A 19,891-nucleotide genomic window follows, 5' to 3' on the forward strand; every position below is an offset into this window, starting at 1 on the left:
GTATGCATGTTTAATAGTGGAATAGATGTGGTATGAGGGCTGTATGCATGTTTAATAGTGGAATAGATGTGGTATGAGGGCTGTATACATGTTTAATAGTGGAATAGATGTGGTATGAGGGCTGTATGCATGTTTAATAGTGGAATAGATGTGGTATGAGGGCTGTATGCATATTTAATAGTGGAATAGATGTGATATGAGGGCTGTATGCATGTTTAATAGTGGAATAGATGTGGTATGAGGGCTGTATGCATGTTTAATAGTGGAATATATGTGATATGAGGGCTGTATGCATGTTTAATAGTGGAATAGATGTGGTATGAGGGCTGTATGCATGTTTAATAGTGGAATATATGTGGTATGAGAGCTGTATGCATGTTTAATAGTGGAATAGATGTGATATGAGGGCTGTATGCATGTTTAATAGTGGAATAGATGTGGTATGAGGGCTGTATGCATGTTTAATGGTGGAATAGATGTGGTATGAGGGCTGTATTCATGTTTAATAGTGGAATAGATGTGGTATGAGGGCTGTATGCATGTTTAATAGTGGAATAGATGTGGTATGAGGGCTGTATGCATGTTTAATAGTGGAATAGATGTGATATAAGAACCTTATGCATGTTTAATAGTGGAATATATGTTATATAAGGGCCTTAAACATGTTTAATAGTGGACTAGATGTGATATAAGAACCTTATGCATGTTTAATAGTGGACTAGATGTGCTATAAGAACCTTATGCATGGGTAATAATGGAATATAACTGATATAATTATATTATATAATTATTATATATATATTTTTTAACCTTTATTTAACTATACAAGTCAGTTAAGAACAAATTCTTATTGACAATAACGGCCTACCCCGGCCAGACCCTAAACCAGACGATGCTGGGTCAAATGTGGGACTATGGGACTCCCAATCACGGCCGGTTGTGATACAGCCTGGAATCAAACAAGGGTCTGTAGTGCGCCTCTAGCACTACAATTCCAATCAACCTGTTTAATAGTGGAATAGTGTTCGTACTCACCCTCTCCAGTGCCACACACCTTCAAAGGGTCCTCTGACTCCCTCTGCACTGGAGAGCTGAGAACAGAGGAAGAGCAACGAGAGACGGTGAGATGTGAGGGTGACAGTGAAACAACTCGTTTGAAAGGAAGGAAGATAAAGCAATGTTCTGGACAGCAGGAGGGAGGGAGAGGGAGAGACAGAGAGAAACAACCTATATTTATGTTGATTTATTTCCCTTTTTGCACATCATTACAACAGTGTATATTTAGACATATTATGACACTTAAAATGTCTTTATTCTTTTGGAGTGTTCTGTTAAATGTAAACTTTTTATTGTTTATTTCACTTTTGTTTATTATCTATTTGACTTCCTTTGGCAATGTAAACATATGTATCCTATGCCAATAAAGCCCCTTAAATTGAAATTGAATTGACAGAGAGTGGGAGACAGAGACAGACATAGAGAGTGAGAGACAGACAGAGAGACAGAGACAGAAATAGAGACAGAGAGAGAGGCCTACCAAGGAGGGCCTTAACATATGTTTCCCATGCCGATAAAGCCCTTGAATTGAATTCAGAGAGAGAGAGAGAAAGAGAGAGAGAGAAAGAGACTCAAACCCCCACAAAGAGAATGCTATGTAGACTCACTCCGCAACACAGGCTCTCGTGTTGACGTCCCACGCACAACCTAGTCCTGCTGCCCGGGCACACACCTGACAGCTGGAGTACACCCTGCACCCCTCTACTGGCACAAGGGACAGAGAGGAGGGGGAGCCCACCACCACATGGCCCTGGGAGGGAGCAAAGGGTTAAAGATGTCTGTGTGTCTGTCTGAGTGTGTCTGAGTGTGTGTGTGTGTGTGTGTGTGTGTGTGTGTGCGTGTGTGCGCGTGCGTGTGTGTGTGCGTGTGTGCGCGCGCGTGTGTGTGTGTGTCTGATACCTGGTGTATGAGGATGTTGTTGACGGGCTCTACTGAGGTTGTCAGAGGGATCTCCTGCAGCAGAGTAGCAGTACGACCAACAATAGACACACTGTGTAACTCCCCCTGATCTGTGTGAAAACACACATCAATTCACACCACAGAACATCATCAACCACAAAATGAGAGCATTTTCTGATATGTTCAGCATAGTCAATTAACTGCCTGGTCTATCGATTACTTGATGTTTTTCTCTCTCACCTGTTCCCAGATGTAGTAGGGCAGCATCACTGTTGGAGATGTTGGTGGCTGTGATCCTGGTGTATGTGGTTCCCCTCCTCACCAGGAGGGGCGCTGCGTCCACAGTGTTCGTCAACAGAGGATGTTCCTTGGCAAACTGCAGCACGCGGTCGGGCATGTCGAAGGAGGAGTTGTAACCCCGGGCTCTCAGGACATGGTTGATACACTGAGGGGGAACAGAGAACAGTTCAGCGGGTTATGACGATGATGGACATACTAGGACACTGTATGATAATAACCCTAAAATGGAAAATGACTACCTTGATCCGTCCAATAACAAAGAAACACTCATTTTCGAAAGAAGCACTAATTTTCGCTATCCGTTGCAAAACGTTTTTAAAATGTTTTCTATTGCATGCCCTAATAAATACAACCCAGGTGAGTCTGGTGAATACCTGTCCAGGTCGGGGGTCGGGTACAGACTCAGAGCTGCCACTGTTCACACAGTTCCTCTTCATATCTCTGAAGCCTCCCGTCGCAAACACCTTGGTGATGTCAGCCAGGCTGTACACACACACTGCTGACACGCGCTCTCCTTTCCTAAACACACACATTAACATGTTCATTGCAGTAATGCCGTCTGTATGAGTCACTAACATAATATTCATATTTTAGTGATTCTCCTCTCTCTTTCCCTCGCAATCTGTCCTCTCTCTCATTCACTCTCCACCCCATTTCCCATCTCTACCTCCCTCTCTCCCCATCTCCACCCCCCCCCCCCCTTACCCCTGGGAGGTGAAGAGGGTGTAGAAGTGTGTGCTGCTGGGGTCTCCCAGGCGGTGTTCCAGGGGGTAGGCGTGGGTCAGGACGGTGTAGTGCTGGCCACTGTCCCGGTCCTGACACACCAGCTGAGCCTTCAGGAAACTGGTCCAGCGCTTCTGCAGGGTCTTAGAGCCCCCCACGTCTCCCTGGCAGATAGGGAAAGGGATGGGGGAGAGGGGGATGAGAAGGATGGAGAGAGAGCACGAGTCAAAGCACACATGAGCTAAATAGAGGGAGAGAGAGAGAAAGAGAGGAAAGAGAGACAGACAGACAGAGAGAGATGTATCTCACCTTGCAGACTCTGGCCAACCGTGTCACCCTGACCTTGGTGTAAAGGTCGTACTCTAAGGCGTTCTCCGTGAAGAAGAAGTAGATTTTATCATCATCTCCAGGACTCTCCCTGACCAGGGCCGAACTCACAAACTCTGGATCTGGACTCATCAGAGAAGGACATATTAATGACATATTGTGTGTCGTGCTTCCCAGCTCCAGTCCTCAACACCCCCGACGGTTCACATTTTCCTTGTAGCCCCAGACAAACTTGCACATTTTCTCATCAGTGGTGTTTCCACTAAACTGTCTTTTTGCAGATAAAAATCAATGTGTGATGATGTAGACACACAAAACATTATTTTTCGCTTAAGTTTTCATGTACCGAATAAAAATGTAAAGTTCAATGTGTTTCCATTTTCAACTGTACCGATAGTTATATCTCAGGTTAGGTTAAGTAGCAAATGTGCATATTCTGGTCTTGACACGAGCGTTCTAGCCAACAGCTCACAGATACAGTGTGGCAACACTAGTCTACATGATGAGATTACTATCGATAAGAGCAAGAATATTTGTATTTGTCAAACTGCAGTCAAGCATCGATCATCACGTCACCAGAATAAGACCCTCGATATTTATTGGAAAAGAGCGTCAAAATCACCTTGCACTTTCAGTTATTTCATCTGTAGCCTAATAAACTGCATGACTTCCCGAGTCGTAGTGGGAGGACCACACAACCATGACTCCCAGTTTACTTATGATGGTTGTTACATCAATACGAGCATATAAAGACCTTTCCATCTCCACTTCTCACATCCTTCATTCTACCGCCACAAAAAGATCCCACCATGTCCAACGGACAAGTTATCTGTTGGCATTTATAAAACTGTACCAAAACATCCTGTTTCCATCAGAGCTGTGGTGATGTTTATTTTATACGGTATGACTTTACTGGCATAAAACACGTGGATGGTTAAAGATATAGACCATCATCAAAGAGAACTCATTAGGTAAGTAACACCACACTGCTAAACCACATCCTGAGTTAAACTCTTCATTGGACACATTCTGTTGTTGTTTGGTGTTACAGAAGTTTGGACAGTAGAAGTATTTTATCATCTTTCCCAACATGCATTGGGAGTGTGTGTGATTGACAGATGGGTCTCACCACTGAGCCAGTTGATGGACTGATGTACGTGCACCTCTTGACCTGTTGCCCTGGTGATGTCAAACATCGTGCCCAGGAAGTTAGAAGGGGAGGCGGTGTACAGCACTCCATCTACAGTACACACATAGACAGGATGTGATAGAGTGTGAGCGTGTTAGTGAGTGTGAGTGTCTAACCTACAGTAACAGCAGTGTGTGTGTCTAACCTGCAGTAACAGCAGTGTGTGTCTAACCTGCAGTAACAGCAGTGTGTGTGTCTAACCTACAGTAACAGCAGAGTGTGTGTCTAACCTACAGTAACAGCAGTGTGTGTGTCTAACCTGCAGTAAAAGCAGAGTGTGTGTCTAACCTACAGTAACAGCAGTGTGTGTGTCTAACCTGCAGTAACAGCAGTGTGAGTGTCTAACCTGCAGTAACAGCAGAGTGTGTGTCTAACCTACAGTAACAGCAGTGTGTGTGTCTTCTAACCTGCAGTAACAGCAGTGTGTGTGTCTAACCTACAGTAACAGCAGTGTGTGTGTCTAACCTACAGTAACAGCAGTGTGTGTGTCTAACCTGCAGTAACAGCAGTGTGTGTGTCTAACCTGCAGTAACAGCAGTGTGTGTGTCTAACCTACAGTAACAGCAGTGTGTGTGTCTAACCTGCAGTAACAGCAGTGTGTGTCTAACCTACAGTAACAGCAGTGTGTGTGTCTAACCTGCAGTAACAGCAGAGTGTGTGTCTAACCTGCAGTAACAGCAGTGTGTGTGTCTAACCTACAGTAACAGCAGTGTGTGTGTCTAACCTACAGTAACAGCAGTGTGTGTGTCTAACCTACAGTAACAGCAGTGTGTGTGTCTAACCTACAGTAACAGCAGAGTGTGTGTCTAACCTGCAGTAACAGCAGTGTGTGTGTCTAACCTGCAGTAACAGCAGTGTGTGTGTCTAACCTACAGTAACAGCAGTGTGTGTGTCTAACCTACAGTAACAGCAGTGTGTGTGTCTAACCTGCAGTAACAGCAGAGTGTGTGTCTAACCTGCAGTAAAAGCAGTGTGTGTGTCTAACCTGCAGTAACAGCAGAGTGTGTGTCTAACCTACAGTAACAGCAGTGTGTGTGTCTAACCTACAGTAACAGCAGTGTGTGTGTCTAACCTACAGTAACAGCAGTGTGTGTGTCTAACCTACAGTAACAGCAGTGTGTGTGTCTAACCTGCAGTAACAGCAGTGTGTGTCTAACCTACAGTAACAGCAGTGTGTGTGTCTAACCTGCAGTAACAGCAGTGTGTGTGTCTAACCTGCAGTAACAGCAGTGTGTGTGTCTAACCTACAGTAACAGCAGTGTGTGTGTCTAACCTACAGTAACAGCAGTGTGTGTGTCTAACCTGCAGTAACAGCAGAGTGTGTGTCTAACCTGCAGTAACAGCAGAGTGAGGTTGTCTGGGATCATAAGGACACTTCCCCTTCCCATTCTCCATCTTCACTTTGTCACCACCTTCCTTCACTAGGACAAACGTCACTGGGTCCTGAACACACACACAGTCTATATTTAGTAGTGTATGTGAACCAGTGGAGGCTGCTGAGGGGAGGACGGCTCATAGTAATGCCTGGAACGGAGACAATGGAACGGCATCAAACACATGGAGACCATATGTTTGATGTATTTGATTTGGTTCCACTGATTCCGCTCCAGCCATTACCACGAGCCTGGTCTCCCCAATTAAGGTCCCGCCTCCTGTGACGTGAACATCATGTGTGTAAGCCTATCAATTAAAAACATGAACTGAATGAATAACATGTCTTTCACCACAACAGTTAACGAGCATCTAGCAGGTGTATCATAATAATAACAATAATATAGGTGTAGAGTATAATAATAATATAGGTGTAGAGTATAATAATAATATAGGTGTAGAGTATCATAATAATATAGGTGTAGGGTATAATAATAATAATATAGGTGTAGAGTATCATAATAATATTATAGGTGTAGAGTATCATAATAATATTATAGGTGTAGAGTATAATAATAATAATATGGGTGTATAATAATAATAATAATAATATAGGTGTAGAGTATCATAATAATATAGGTGTAGAGTATAATAATAATATAGGTGTAGGGTATAATAATAATATAGGTGTAGAGTATCATAATAATATAGGTGTAGAGTATCATAATAATATAGGTGTAGGGTATAATAATAATATAGGTGTAGAGTATCATAATAATATAGGTGTAGAGTATCATAATAATATAGGTGTAGAGTATCATAATAATATAGGTTTAGGGTATAATAATAATAATATAGGTGTAGAGTATCATAATAATATTATAGGTGTAGAGTATCATAATAATATTATAGGTGTAGAGTATAATAATAATAATATGGGTGTATAATAATAATAATAATAATATAGGTGTAGAGTATCATAATAATATAGGTGTAGAGTATAATAATAATATAGGTGTAGGGTATAATAATAATATAGGTGTAGAGTATCATAATAATATAGGTGTAGGGTATAATAATAATAATATAGGTGTAGAGTATCATAATAATATTATAGGTGTAGAGTATAATAATAATAATATGGGTGTATAATAATAATAATAATAATATAGGTGTAGAGTATCATAATAATATATGTGTAGAGTATAATAATAATATAGGTGTAGGGTATAATAATAATATAGGTGTAGAGTATAATAATAATATAGGTGTAGAGTATCATAATAATATAGGTGTAGAGTATAATAATAATAATGATAATATAGGTGTAGAGTATCATAATAATATTATAGGTGTAGAGTATAATAATAATAATATGGGTGTATAATAATAATAATAATAATATAGGTGTAGAGTATCATAATAATATATGTGTAGAGTATAATAATAATAATATAGGTGTAGGGTATAATAATAATATAGGTGTAGAGTATAATAATAATATAGGTGTAGAGTATAATAATATTATAGGTGTAGGGTATAATAATAATAATATAGGTGTAGGGTATAATAATAATATAGGAATAGAGTATCATAATAATATAGGTGTAGAGTATCATAATAATATAGGTGTAGGGTATAATAATAATATAGGTGTAGAGTATCATAATAATATAGGTGTAGAGTATCATAATAATATTATAGGTATAGGATGTAATAATAATAAAAAATAATATAGGTGTAGAGTATCAAAATAATATAGGTGTAGAGTATCATAATAATATTATAGGTATAGAATGTAATAATAATAAAAATAATATAGGTGTAGAGTATCATAATAATAATAATAATAATATAGGTGTAGAGTATCATAATAATATTATAGGTATAGGATGTAATAATAATAAAAATAATATAGGTGTAGAGTATCATAATAATAATAATAATAATATAGGTGTAGGGTATAATAATAATAATATAGGTGTAGAGTATCATAATAATATAGGTGTAGAGTATAATAATAATATAGGTGTAGAGTATCATAATAATATTATAGGTATAGGATGTAATAATAATAAAAATAATATAGGTGTAGAGTATCATAATAATAATGAAAATATAGGTGTAGAGTATAATAATAATAATGATAATATAGGTGTAGAGTATAATAATAATAATATAGGTGTAGGGTATAATAATAATATAGGTGTAGAGTATAATAATATTATAGGTGTAGAGTATAATAATAATATAGGTGTAGAGTATCATAATAATATAGGAGTAGAGTATAATAATAATAATGATAATATAGGTGTAGAGTATGAGAAGAGAGAGGAGAGAGAACGTGACTGACTATGAAAGCACACTTGGGATTGTAGGCGTAGGAGCCACAGACGTAGATCCTTCCATCCTTCAGAACCTCCAGCAGACAGATGTAGTTATAACAGTCATCCTGTAGAGGGAGACAAAGAAACATGTCTCAAACAGCATCCTATTCTCCCCTATAGGCCCTGGTCAAAAGTGGTGCACTGAATAGGGGACTAGGGTGCCATTTAAGATTACCAGATGGGGAAAACGTAAGCCTGTTTGTATCTCTAATTCTTTACAATCTATGGAGCAAAGAACCACCCTTGCTGTCTCTGGCTGGTCGGTTCCCCTCTCTCCACTGGGATTCTCTGCCTCAAACCCTATTACAGAGCCTGAGTCACTGACTTACTGGTGCTCTTCCATGCCGTCCCTAGGAGGGGTGCATCACTTGAGTTGGTTGAGTCACTGATGTGATCTTCCTGTCTGGGTTGGCGCCCCCCCTTGGGTTGTGCCGTGGCGGAGATCTTTGTGGGCTATACTCGGCCTTGTCTCAGGATGGTAAGTTGGTGGTTGAAGATATCCCTCTAGTGGTGTGGGAGCTGTGCTTTGGCAAAGTGGGTGGGGTTATATCCTGCCTGTTTGGCCCTGTCCGGGGGTATCATCGGATGGGGCCACAGTGTCTCCTGACCCCTCCTGTCTCAGCCTCCAGTATTTATGCTGCAGTAGTTTATGTGTCGGGGGGCTAGGGTCAGTCTGTTATATCTGGAGTACTTCTCCTGTCTTATCCGGTGTCCTGTGTGAATTTAAGTATGCTCTCTCTAATTCTCTCTTTCTTTCTCTCTCTAGGAGGACCTGAGCCCTAGGACCATGCCTCAGGACTACCTGGCATGATGACTCCTTGCTGTACCCAGTCCACCTGGCCGTGCTGCTGCTCCAGTTTCAACTGTTCTGCCTGCGGCTATGGAATCCTGACCTGTTCACTGGACGTGCTACCTGTCCCAGACCTGCTGTTTTCAACTCTCTAGAGACAGCAGGAGCGGAAGAGATACTCTTAATGATCGGCTATGAAAAGCCAACTGACAAATACTCCTGAGGTGCTGACTTGCTGCACCCTCGACAACTAATGTGATTATTATTATTTGACCATGCTGGTCATTTATGAACATTTGAACATCTTGGCCATGTTCTGTTATAATCTCCACCCGGCACAGCCAGAAGAGGACTGGCCACCCCTCATAGCCTCTCTAGGTTTCATTCTTGGTTTTGGCCTTTCTAGGGAGTTTTCCTAGCCACTGTGCTTCTACACCTGCATTGCTTGCTGTTTGGGGTTTTAGGCTGGGTTTCTGTACAGCACTTTGAGATATCAGCTGATGTAAGAAGGGCTATATAAATAATTTTGATTTGATTTGATATGCTGAAACAGTTAAAGTGCCCTGGGATAAGGAATATTTTGTGGATTTTCAAGTCCCTGATTGCCTTTTAGTTTAAGCTAGGCCGAAGCATGTTTGACAACTCCTTCTTACCACAGGGCCATAAAAGAGCAGGATAAAGTTGCCTCTAGACACAGATCTCAGGTCAGTTTACATTCCTCACCATAATGGCTAAGGTTAGGATTTGGGGTAGATAGCATGATCCTAGATCAGGAGAACCTGGCTCTAAACAGATCAATAAAATATGGTTATAATCAGAAGTACAATGCAGGGTTTCTCAACTCAGGTGCCAGGAACACAATGTATACAGGCCAAGGTTGGTTTTCATATTACTCCCATTGAATAAACGGTAGTGAAGAACTCTAACTCCCTGACTATTTAAGGTAAGTCATGCTTCTGTTTATCAGTCTTTGAAGATGACCAGATACAAAGTGAAAAGTCATCTGAAAGCCAAACATACAGGATGTGATGTGTTGTTGACAGGAAGCTGAAGAGTCAGTAAAGCAGTCGTTATGGTAACGGTATCATACATCATGACATAGATGAGTATGACAAAAGGCAAAGGTGATGGGTGTGAAGCATGGCATCTCACCGACACCTTTAACCACGTAGATACACTACAGAGCAGCGAGGACGGTGGGAGGAGCTATAGGAGGACAAGCTCATTGTAATGGCTGGAATGGAATGTTATCAAACAAATCAAACATATGGAAACCACGTCTGACTCCGTTCCATCTATTGCATTCCAGCAATTACAATGAGCCTGTCCTTCTATAGCTCCTCCCACCAGCCGCCACTGCCATCTCTTACCACACACACACACACACACACACACACCACACACACACACACACACACACACAGATCAAGAGCACCCCACGTTGCTCACCCCTCTCTTGCCTTTCCCCATACAGGACTTCCTCTCCTCTTCTGTTGCCTCCCACTTAATCTGCAGAGACGGAAGTCAAAGAGAGAACACACAAACGCATACAGTTACATCACACAGTTAAACATCATACAGTTACATCACACAGTTAAACATCATACAGTTACATCACACAGTTAAACATCAGGTTAAGCCCAGTACTGGACTAAAAAGCAGTGTCAGTGGAGAATCTCTATTGAGAAAGTTGTCCAGGACTAGGTTTAATCAATGTCTGGCATAGTGTGTTTGTCCCAGGTAAGACGTAGGTTTTTCTATGGTTTTGTGGTCATGAATACTCCCATCATGAAAACACCGAAACAAATACACACTCGTTTCACTGCCAGTTAGCTAAGATCAAGAGTGGAAATATGCACAGATAACCGTGCACACACAGACAGTCAACTGAAGAAGTCTCCCCCCTCCCATCTTTCTGTCCCTCCCATCTCCCTGTCCCTTCCTCTACCCTCTTATCTCCCTGTCCCTCCCTCTGCCCTTTTATCTCTCTGTCCCTCCTTCCTTCCCTCCCTCCCATCTCCCTGTCCCTCCCCCTCTTATCTCCCTGTCCATCCCTCCCTCCACTCTCCCATCTCCCTCCCCCTCTTATCTCTCTGTCCATCCCTCTCTCCGCCCTCTTATCACCCTGACCCTCCCTCTCCCCTCTTATCTCCCTGACCCTCCCTCATCTCCCTGTCCCTCCCTCCGCCCACTTATCTCCCTGTCCCTCCCTCCGCCCTCTTATCTCCCTGTCCCTCCCTCTGCCCTTTTATCTCTCTGTCCCTCCTTCCTTCCCTCCCTCCCATCTCCCTGTCCCTCCCCCTCTTATCTCCCTGTCCATCCCTCCCTCCGCTCTCCCATCTCCCTGTCCCTCCCCCTCTTATCTCCCTGTCCATCCCTCCCTCCGCCCTCTTATCTCCCTGACCCTCCCTCTCCACTTTTATCTCCCTGACCCTCCCTCTCCACTTTTATCTCCCTGTCCATCCCTCCCTCCGCTCTCCCATCTCCCTGTCCCTCCCCCTCTTATCTCCCTGACCCTCCCTCTCCCCTCTTATCTCCCTGTCCATCCCTCCCTCCGCTCTCCCATCTCCCTGTCCCTCCCCCTCTTATCTCCCTGTCCATCCCTCCCTCCGCCCTCTTATCTCCCTGACCCTCCCTCTCCACTTTTATCTCCCTGTCCCTCCCTCTCCACTTGTATCTCCCTGTCCCTCCCTCCGCCGTCTTATCTCTCTGTCCCTCCTTCCCTCCCTCCCATCTCCCTGTCCCTCCCTCCCTCAGCCCTCTTATCTCCCTGTCCCTCCCTCCGCTCTCTTATCTCCCTGTCCCTCCCTCCCTCCGTCCTCTTATGTCCCTGTCCCTCCCTCCCTCCGCTCTCTTATCTCCCTGTCCCTCCCTCCCTCCGCCCTCTTATCACCCTGTCCCTCCCTGCGCTCTCTTATCTCCCTGTCCCTCCCTTCCTCTGCCCTCTTATCTCCCTGTCCCCCCCTTCCTCCGCCCTCTTATCTCCCTGTCCCTCCCTCCGTCCTCTTATGTCCCTGTCCCTCCCCCCTCCCCCATCTCTGTCTCTCCCTCCCTTTCTCTCTCACTGATGGGTGTTTCCAGGTGAGGTTGGAGGTGTGCAGGGCCAGGATGGAGCCTCTGGCTCCCAGGTAGAGTGTCTCAGAGCTGGGATCTTGCAGGAGGACGCTGGCGTTGGACACCCCCAGAACTGCACCTAACCCTGAGGAGAACAGGACATAACATTAGGGATGTGCCCCAAATGGCTATTTCCTACAGTGCACTACTTTGGACCAGGGCTCCGTAATATATAGACTCCCCTCCTCCACCCCATTTATTTGCCTTTGACCTTTGAGTGAATGTGCGAAGGATGAGACTGACTTACAGGGACTTTTAGGGAACCATATCTAAGCATCAGTAATTGTGTCACTTCCTCTACTGAGAAACACTCTTGTGGTCTGTCGGCTGCTACCCAGAGCTGGGGTGCAATAATTAGTCCAAACAACAAAAAATGGTTTCTATTGGACAAATTCAGTTAGGTCCCTCCCCATTTCATTCCGTTTAAGAAATGTTTTGCAACAGAATCAGCGTAATAAATAAACCCCTACTCACCAGTCACTCAATGCTGATTTAGGTAGACAATTTTGGGGCTAAACTCTCCTTTGCGTTTGCTATTTCGTCTGTGACATAGGCTTAATATGTGTCTGGTAAACTGCTCCTTGTTGCATTTGTGTTAACACACAGACACACACACCACAAAGAGTGGGGCATCTTAATCCTCCACATTCTCTGTATTACAATCTAAGACCTATAGCCTAGGCCTATCTAGCCATGAAAGCAGGCAAAACTAGGATAACACTGTAACCCCAGTCTATACTCACTCTGCATTATTCCAGGTACTTAGTGAAAACAGCAGTGAAATGACACGCCTGTCTTCAGTCATTTTAAAGGTGTTGTTTAATGGGCATTTCTCGACCATGCCTCAAACCTTCCCATCTGGTTAAATGTTGGATTAAGTAATTAACCATCTCCACTCCCAGATGAATAAATTAGCCTACCAAAACCACACTGGGTGCTGATAATAGACTTCTTACAAATGTACTTGTTTGCTAGGCAACATCATTTGCATTGCTATGACTAATTAGATTGGAGCCTCCATAACGTTACCGTATCCATTAGGAATTGCTATACATTTTGTATGTAGAGAGAGAGAGGCCGTTTGTCCAACTGTACTGTACTCACCTCCGTGAACATTGGGAATTGGTGTTTGACAACGAGATGAACCAGTTGTGAGCCACAAGATCACGGTCATAAAACAGGTGGTCCGCATGTTGAGAAGTGACATCAGGAAGAATGTCCGTTGATGACCGCGCGTCAGTTACTCATCATTAAAACGCTCGGGGCGTTCTATCAAAAGTGGATGACAGGGGGGAACGAAGCGCCTACAGAAACCAAGAAAACAAAAAAGTACGGTTCAAGTGTATCAAAATACGGCGTATTTTTTTATTCTCACCTACCTATTCGGTGTCCGATTTGGTGCTATTTCTAACACGGTATAATAGGCTACTTATAGCCTCCAGGTCAGGTACAGTACAGTATGTAATATAACTATTACAGGGTGTTAAACCAGGAAGCGTTCAAATCTCACTAAACCACAACCAAAATCAATGTTCACATATTCCCATGTAAACAGCATTGAAATGAACAGTAGTCTAATTTATTGAGGGGCACAATTTAAAAAATAATAATAATTAAATGATCAATGCACAAAACAAATAGTGGAAGGAGAGTTACTGGATACACACCCATTATTGTTTTATTGAATCACATCAGTAAAACAAAGTAAATGAGGAAAAGGATGTGAGACTGCGCGGAAGTCATTGGTTTCTGTTGGGGAGGAGGCGGCGGCTAACACTGTTTCAAAACATTTACATCGACCACTGACAGACTTCGGGAAGATCTCTGTGGCTCTTTTCTCCCTCTCCCATGTTCATTACACTGGTGTGCAATATTGATATTCATAACACGTTATACAAAAGTTATTACATCATAAGAAAAAACAATGATTCTGTATGTGAAAACAAGTTCAATAAATAAAGTAAGTAGACAATAACATTGTGAAATGAGTGAATGTGTGTATTGGTCTGAATATATCCTTATGGGCGCTGATCAGAAGTAGTGCACCTTAAAGGGCAATAGGGTGCCATTTCAGAAGCAGCAGAGTATCCTAAATGAACCCCATGTTTTCATAGATGACCTCTGGTGACTGGCGTCCAGCAGTGGGCCTCCTGGTGGCCAAGGTCCTGGTAATGGTCAACGACGATGATGATGAGGAGGAAGAGGAGGCCAGTGAGGAAGAGGGGGATGATGAAGATGGTGATGAAGAGCCTGGCTTGCAGACCTGGCTGTAAAGGTGGGCGAACGGGTCAGTGTTGGGGCCCTTGGCTGGGGTCCCCACACAAGGCTCACTATAGATGGGTTCCTCTTTGCCAGGTTCCTGCCCCCGCTGGTCCTGGCTCTGTTTCTGTTGTTGAGTCTTGTCAGGTAGAGGACTCGCACGGTCGTACACCTCGGAGTAGACCGGCTCTGGCTTGTTGTCGTGGTGATAAGAGCAGGAAGATGAAGTGGGCGGGGGTGGTGGTGGTGTAGATCTCGGGGGTGTGAGTGAGAGGATGTCTGCTGGGTCGGCGTACACTGGTTCCGTTCGGTTGACATAGTGATTAGAGGGGGTGAGGGTGGAGGCTGTTGGGGGCGTCAGATAGGAGTTGAGGCTGGGGGCTTTGGGTTTAATACTGTCTGCTGGCTCAGAGTACGGACACTCCTCAGAGCCAATCAAATTAGGCGGCTGTGAGTACAAACACTGCTCTGAGCCAATAGCATTTGAAAATACTGGTTTAAAACTGTAGCTGCCCTCCAAAATGGTTGCGCTATCTGGTAGTTTGGGCAGTGGTGAACGAGCACGAGGCATATTAGGGCTACGGTTAGCAACCACAGTGTCGCCCTGCCCACATTCGTCCCCGGCGACGGCCTTCTGTTCCCGTATGGCGGTCTCGATGAGGCTGAAGATGACGTCAGCTTGGCACGTCTCAAAGGTGAAGGTTCCGGGTCCAGAGTCACAGCGCCGGCCCGCCTCAATGTTGAATGTCAACTGTGGGAGAACCAAGAGGACACAATGATTTGAGAAAATTCCCACAGGTGTTCACTGGAAAATTGCATAACTGAATGTGGGCACCAAACGTATTATAACCTGCAACCTTCTTGATTGGACACTGATGACCCTACAATGATCCTTAGACACATCCTTTTTTTGGACCCACACTGCCCTAAAAAGGCCAAACACAGTAACTTTGATGTGTTGTAATGGCCAGGTATATTATCTGATTAGTGTGGGATTTTGTTTCCTGACACAAGAACAAGCCAGTTGATCAGAACATATCACGAAGTACCAGAAATTGCTGTCTTTTTAGAGAGAAAAAGACTTTGAAGTCAGAATTTGCAGTCCCAAAAATGATGTAGTTACTGCGTTTTGCCTTTGTAGCGCAGCATAGTACCATACTGTGACGGCCTTGAAATTAGACACTAGTGAGTAGCATTAGATTAAAACTAGTAACAGATTAGGAATCTAATTCTATGGCTCAATGAGATTCTAAATTCCATGGTTCCACTGACCTTGTCTCTGCCATAGCGTCGCATCAGCCGATAGGGCCAGTCCTGCAAACTCTTTCTGGTCTCCGCCTCCTTAAGGACCAGCCCCTCCTGGGCCACTTGCAGCCAATAGTACTCCCCCTGGAGGCCGCAGCGCATCGCTACACCCGTCTGCTTCACACCCACCCTGAACTCACTAACTGAGGGGAGAGAGGAGGGAGAGTGGCGGTCATGACCGAAGCACTATGGACGGTGTTCATTTCTATTTCTTGTTTTATATTTTGTGTTTATCTTTCCTTTGTTCGTAGTAATATCTTTGAAAAGAAGAACCTGTTCCAATACAGCAGTAATCATACGCCCATTAGACATAAACAGACAGAAGAATGCCTGTTCGTTATAGTTTGTGTGGCCACTAGGATATCTGATGTGCTTCTCACCTTCCTCCCTGGAGACGTAGATCTGGTTGTCCTCCATCTGAATTTGGGGCTGCTGACCAGTGGAGCCTCCCTGGGAGACAAGACATGTATTTACATTAGACAGAGAGAACTGTCCTCACAGATACCTACACTCTTAGAAAAAAAGGTGCTATCTAGAACCTTAAAAGGGTTCTTCGGCTGTCCCCAAAGGAGAACCCCTTTTGGCTTCCATGTAGAACCCTTTCTACAGAGGTTTATACAGGGAACAAAACCGGTTTCTCCTATGGGGTCAGCAGAAGAGCCCTTTTACAACCTATTTTCTAAGAGTGTACACATCCTCTATATAATAACCGTTTGGTGATGAAAATAGTTTAATGATAGAGAGACCAGTGAATAATGGCGTTTGCTATTAGACTTGTACCAATACCGAGACAAATTCCTAATTCAGCGTTGTTGAATGCTAATAAAGTATGATTCTACTTCGATCTGTAACTGTCAAAATGTTGAATTGAGACTGATCCATAACAGTCACAAGACAACAACAGAAGTGGCTATTCTCACCTGGAAGGTGAGGTCACACATCCTCTCCACCCACTCCACGCAGTCGTCCTTATCCGCTGCGAAGACGTACCTCCTGCCGTCGGTCTCCACACAGAAGGCGGCCATGTTGTCTTTGGGGCAGGCCTCAGCGTGTGGGGGCAGCCTCAGGACCCTGATCACCTACATTTACATTTTCTCCATTAGCAGACACTCTTATCCTGAGACTGTAAAAAATGTGACTTGGTGCGTCTCTGCTTGGCACTCAGCATTAAAGAGATAGATCGGGGGTAAGGCTTGTGCAAGCTCTAACAGCTCATAGGAGCAGGGGCCTATCTCCTGTTTCTGTATCATGAGCCAGTTTGATGTAAAAGTACGCCCTCTAGACAGGACGCTAGTCTCTCGCAGGGCCTTAGGCTTGTCCATATCCTGAGCCAATTATAGTGCATTCAACTAAGTTAGGTAAGACAACCACATACTGTATCACAGTCAGTGCCAGTAAACAAAAAATCCTCAATAATGCAGCTAATCAAAGTCAGTGCCAGTAAGGAAGACAAGTACAGCAGTAAGGTTGACCTCTGACAGACGGATCACCCTCTTCTCCTTAACTTTGTCCTGGTGCTTCCAGACCCCAGAGGGACCGGCCCGCTCTCCTCCCCCCACTTCCTGGCGCTCTAGCCTGGCTACACCGCAGCGGCTGGAGGGGTAGAGAGTCAGCCAATGCTGCTTCCACTTCTGGAGGGAGGGCGGAGGGAGGGAAGAAAGGGGATGAGGGGAGAGAGGGAAGACAGAAATAATGGGGAGAAAAAGAGAAAGGCCAAGAGAATGGAAGAAAAATTTGTGGGTGAGAAAAATCATTTTTTTAAAAAGTGAGTATCTAGTTTTCCCATTTCGCCCACAACACATTAGTCAAATGACAGACTCAGAATATCACCCCCCCCACACCTTCTCCAGCACATCTGCCTATTTTTAAATAAAGGTGCAGTGGTAGATGAGGTATGTGTGCTCAGGTACAGTACATGCGTTGTTTTACGTGTGCCTAGCCATGTTTACATTTACATCCCAAATGGCACCCTATCCCCTACATAGTGCACTAGTTTTGACCAGAGATCCCGTGAGTCCTGGTCAAAAGGAGTGCACTGAAAAGGGAATAGGGTGCCTTTTGGGACATATTGCGTTGGAATGTGCCATGAGGAAACTGTGAGCAGTACTGTGTCTGGACACGCATGTGAGGATCCGTTCCCCCCTCACACCTTTACACACACACCATTACCAACGTAGCCTGTCTCTGCAAAAAAGACTTCAACATTTCGGCTACAGTAAATGTCCTCGTATACTGCAATCATATACTTTAAAATGTCAAGTGGAGTGGTAGAGGGATTAGATGGCTGTCATACACAGTACATAGAGTAAACAAGGGGGTGGCAGTTTACATGATAACATCAATAGCCAATATCAAAACACTCGAAAAAAACTAAATAAAAACTTACATTACAAGACTGTTATAAAGCTGCATTCAAAATCTAAATAAATACAATATGTTCCTATTGACTTTTATTGTCATTCCACAAAAACAAGATAGGTAAGGTACCAGGATGTGTACAATTAAGTGAGCTAAATAAAGTTACGTGCTTACCTTTTCTACATTTCTGTGTTGAAGGTAAACTTGTCCTGCTTTCACATGAGTGTCCATTATGTTCAAAGCGTCTCTCGGCATTCAACTGAACTTTAACCAATAACTTGGATTTGACTGTGATATATGTTAGTTTACGGTATCCTAATCCTACACTTGTGATTTCAGTACCGTCAAACTCTCCCCCTGACAAATGTAGGTGTGCTTTTCTTTCGTTACGTCAGAGGCTAAACCTACGGTGAAATTATGACCGCGTCCACACCTTTCTCACCGCCCCAGGCTACTACGTCTGGTCCAGGGCGTTAATGCACGTTCCTCTAACTACCTGAATCGACAAAGACCAACCCTTGTGATGTCATACAATGAACAATTGCCTACACAGAGAACCATACAGTGAATAAGACGTGTATTGTGAAGACTGAAGGAAGTGAAACCGCCCATTCATGGTTGATTTTATTACGATGTTTGTATTGTTCATTGTTCTTTCATTTATGACCAATGTTTTTAGAACGGCTACGAAGACTCAGATTATTTTGGAACGCTGTGACATCGCCCTATTTAGGATATCGCTGCGTAACTAAGGAATCGATAAAAGTATATTATGTTGACTCAAACGTTCCAACGTTCTATGGAACATAGACTATTATGAGTTTTCCAACACACATTTAGCCACTGTCTCACGTAGCCTGTTTTAGTTAGGCTAGGGTTGACCCCGATTTATCCTTGACGAATGACCATCTTAAATATCAGGGAACAAGAGCAATTTAATGCACTCTTTAAGGCAAATTCAGGTATGTCTAGTACGGGTTTATCATTGCCATATTTGATCATTTTCATAACATAAACACTAGGCTATTCAACGAGTAAGAATAGGTCATTCATGAGATTGTCTCATAATGCTTACTAGAATGAATCATGTTCACTGATGCTCTTGGTTGGTTAAAGGTGGGGGTTCATCCATCTCTCCACTCTTCTCTCCTCCAGTCTCGGGGCCCTCAGGCCAGAGTGGGGCAGCAAAGCACCTATGGGGCTGACTACAAGCCCCCCAGTGATCGGCACCTCAGGCTGTTCAGGCTGCATGCAGAGCCGTCTTGCACCACACACCAGAAGGTACAACTAACTCGCTCTGTCTCTCCCTCTCTCTCACACACACACCAACACTTTTCCACGTGTATACTAATACTAATGCCATACACTCTAAAAGGAAAGGGTTCCTGGAGTATCCTTTAGGGGTTCTTCAAATTGAAACTGTGGGGGACCCCAAGTTCTTTGAAGAACCCTCTAAAAGGGTTCTTCAAATAACTCCTTTTAAAGTATCCTCAAATAACCTTTTGGTGTACCCCCCCCCCCCCCCCCCCCCTTTTTTAAAATGTATTATTAGTCATCAGCATAACAATAACACAATGTTTTAATTGTCAGTGTTTATTATGATTTTAGTGGCAAAGCAGAATTCACTCATCTCAATCTGAGGTAAACTCCCAGCAGAGCTCCAAGTCACATGGGTATATCCTCTGGCCTGTTGATGTTCTCCGTATCCACAGCCAGAATGATTTTGCAGTGCATGGTGATCGAACAGGTTTCCTGTTATATTCAACAGAGGTGTAGGGAGGGTGAAGTCTGTGAATCCAGAAATAGTAATTA

At 43.6% G+C, this 19,891-nt stretch overlaps 2 protein-coding genes across 2 annotated transcripts; both read right to left on the reverse strand.

Moving 5' to 3' along the window:
* Positions 1 to 1,035: 1,035 nt before the first annotated feature.
* LOC139402805 (semaphorin-4F-like) lies at positions 1,036 to 13,613 on the reverse strand (the record flags this gene model as incomplete). Its single annotated transcript, XM_071146726.1, has 14 exons — positions 13,537 to 13,613; positions 13,262 to 13,461; positions 12,109 to 12,242; positions 10,493 to 10,552; positions 8,220 to 8,318; positions 5,827 to 5,938; positions 4,436 to 4,546; positions 3,289 to 3,428; positions 2,962 to 3,143; positions 2,631 to 2,775; positions 2,197 to 2,401; positions 1,957 to 2,066; positions 1,665 to 1,807; positions 1,036 to 1,091 (listed from the first exon to the last, which is right to left on the reverse strand). Coding segments are annotated over exons 2-14 (1,600 nt in total), but the record flags the coding sequence as incomplete, so codon positions are not given.
* A 633-nt stretch (positions 13,614 to 14,246) lies between these two features.
* LOC139402803 (docking protein 1-like) lies at positions 14,247 to 18,427 on the reverse strand. Its single transcript, XM_071146725.1, has 6 exons — positions 18,254 to 18,427; positions 17,194 to 17,352; positions 16,642 to 16,800; positions 16,102 to 16,171; positions 15,689 to 15,864; positions 14,247 to 15,167 (listed from the first exon to the last, which is right to left on the reverse strand). Exons 1-6 carry the CDS (start codon positions 18,332 to 18,334, stop codon positions 14,247 to 14,249), a joined length of 1,566 nt encoding a protein of 521 aa, XP_071002826.1. The 5' UTR covers positions 18,335 to 18,427.
* Between the last annotated feature and the right edge of the window lie 1,464 nt (positions 18,428 to 19,891).

The sequence above is a fragment of the Oncorhynchus clarkii genome, unplaced genomic scaffold (genome assembly GCF_045791955.1).
Source record: "Oncorhynchus clarkii lewisi isolate Uvic-CL-2024 unplaced genomic scaffold, UVic_Ocla_1.0 unplaced_contig_5613_pilon_pilon, whole genome shotgun sequence".
In the NCBI taxonomy this organism is placed as follows: domain Eukaryota; kingdom Metazoa; phylum Chordata; class Actinopteri; order Salmoniformes; family Salmonidae; genus Oncorhynchus; species Oncorhynchus clarkii.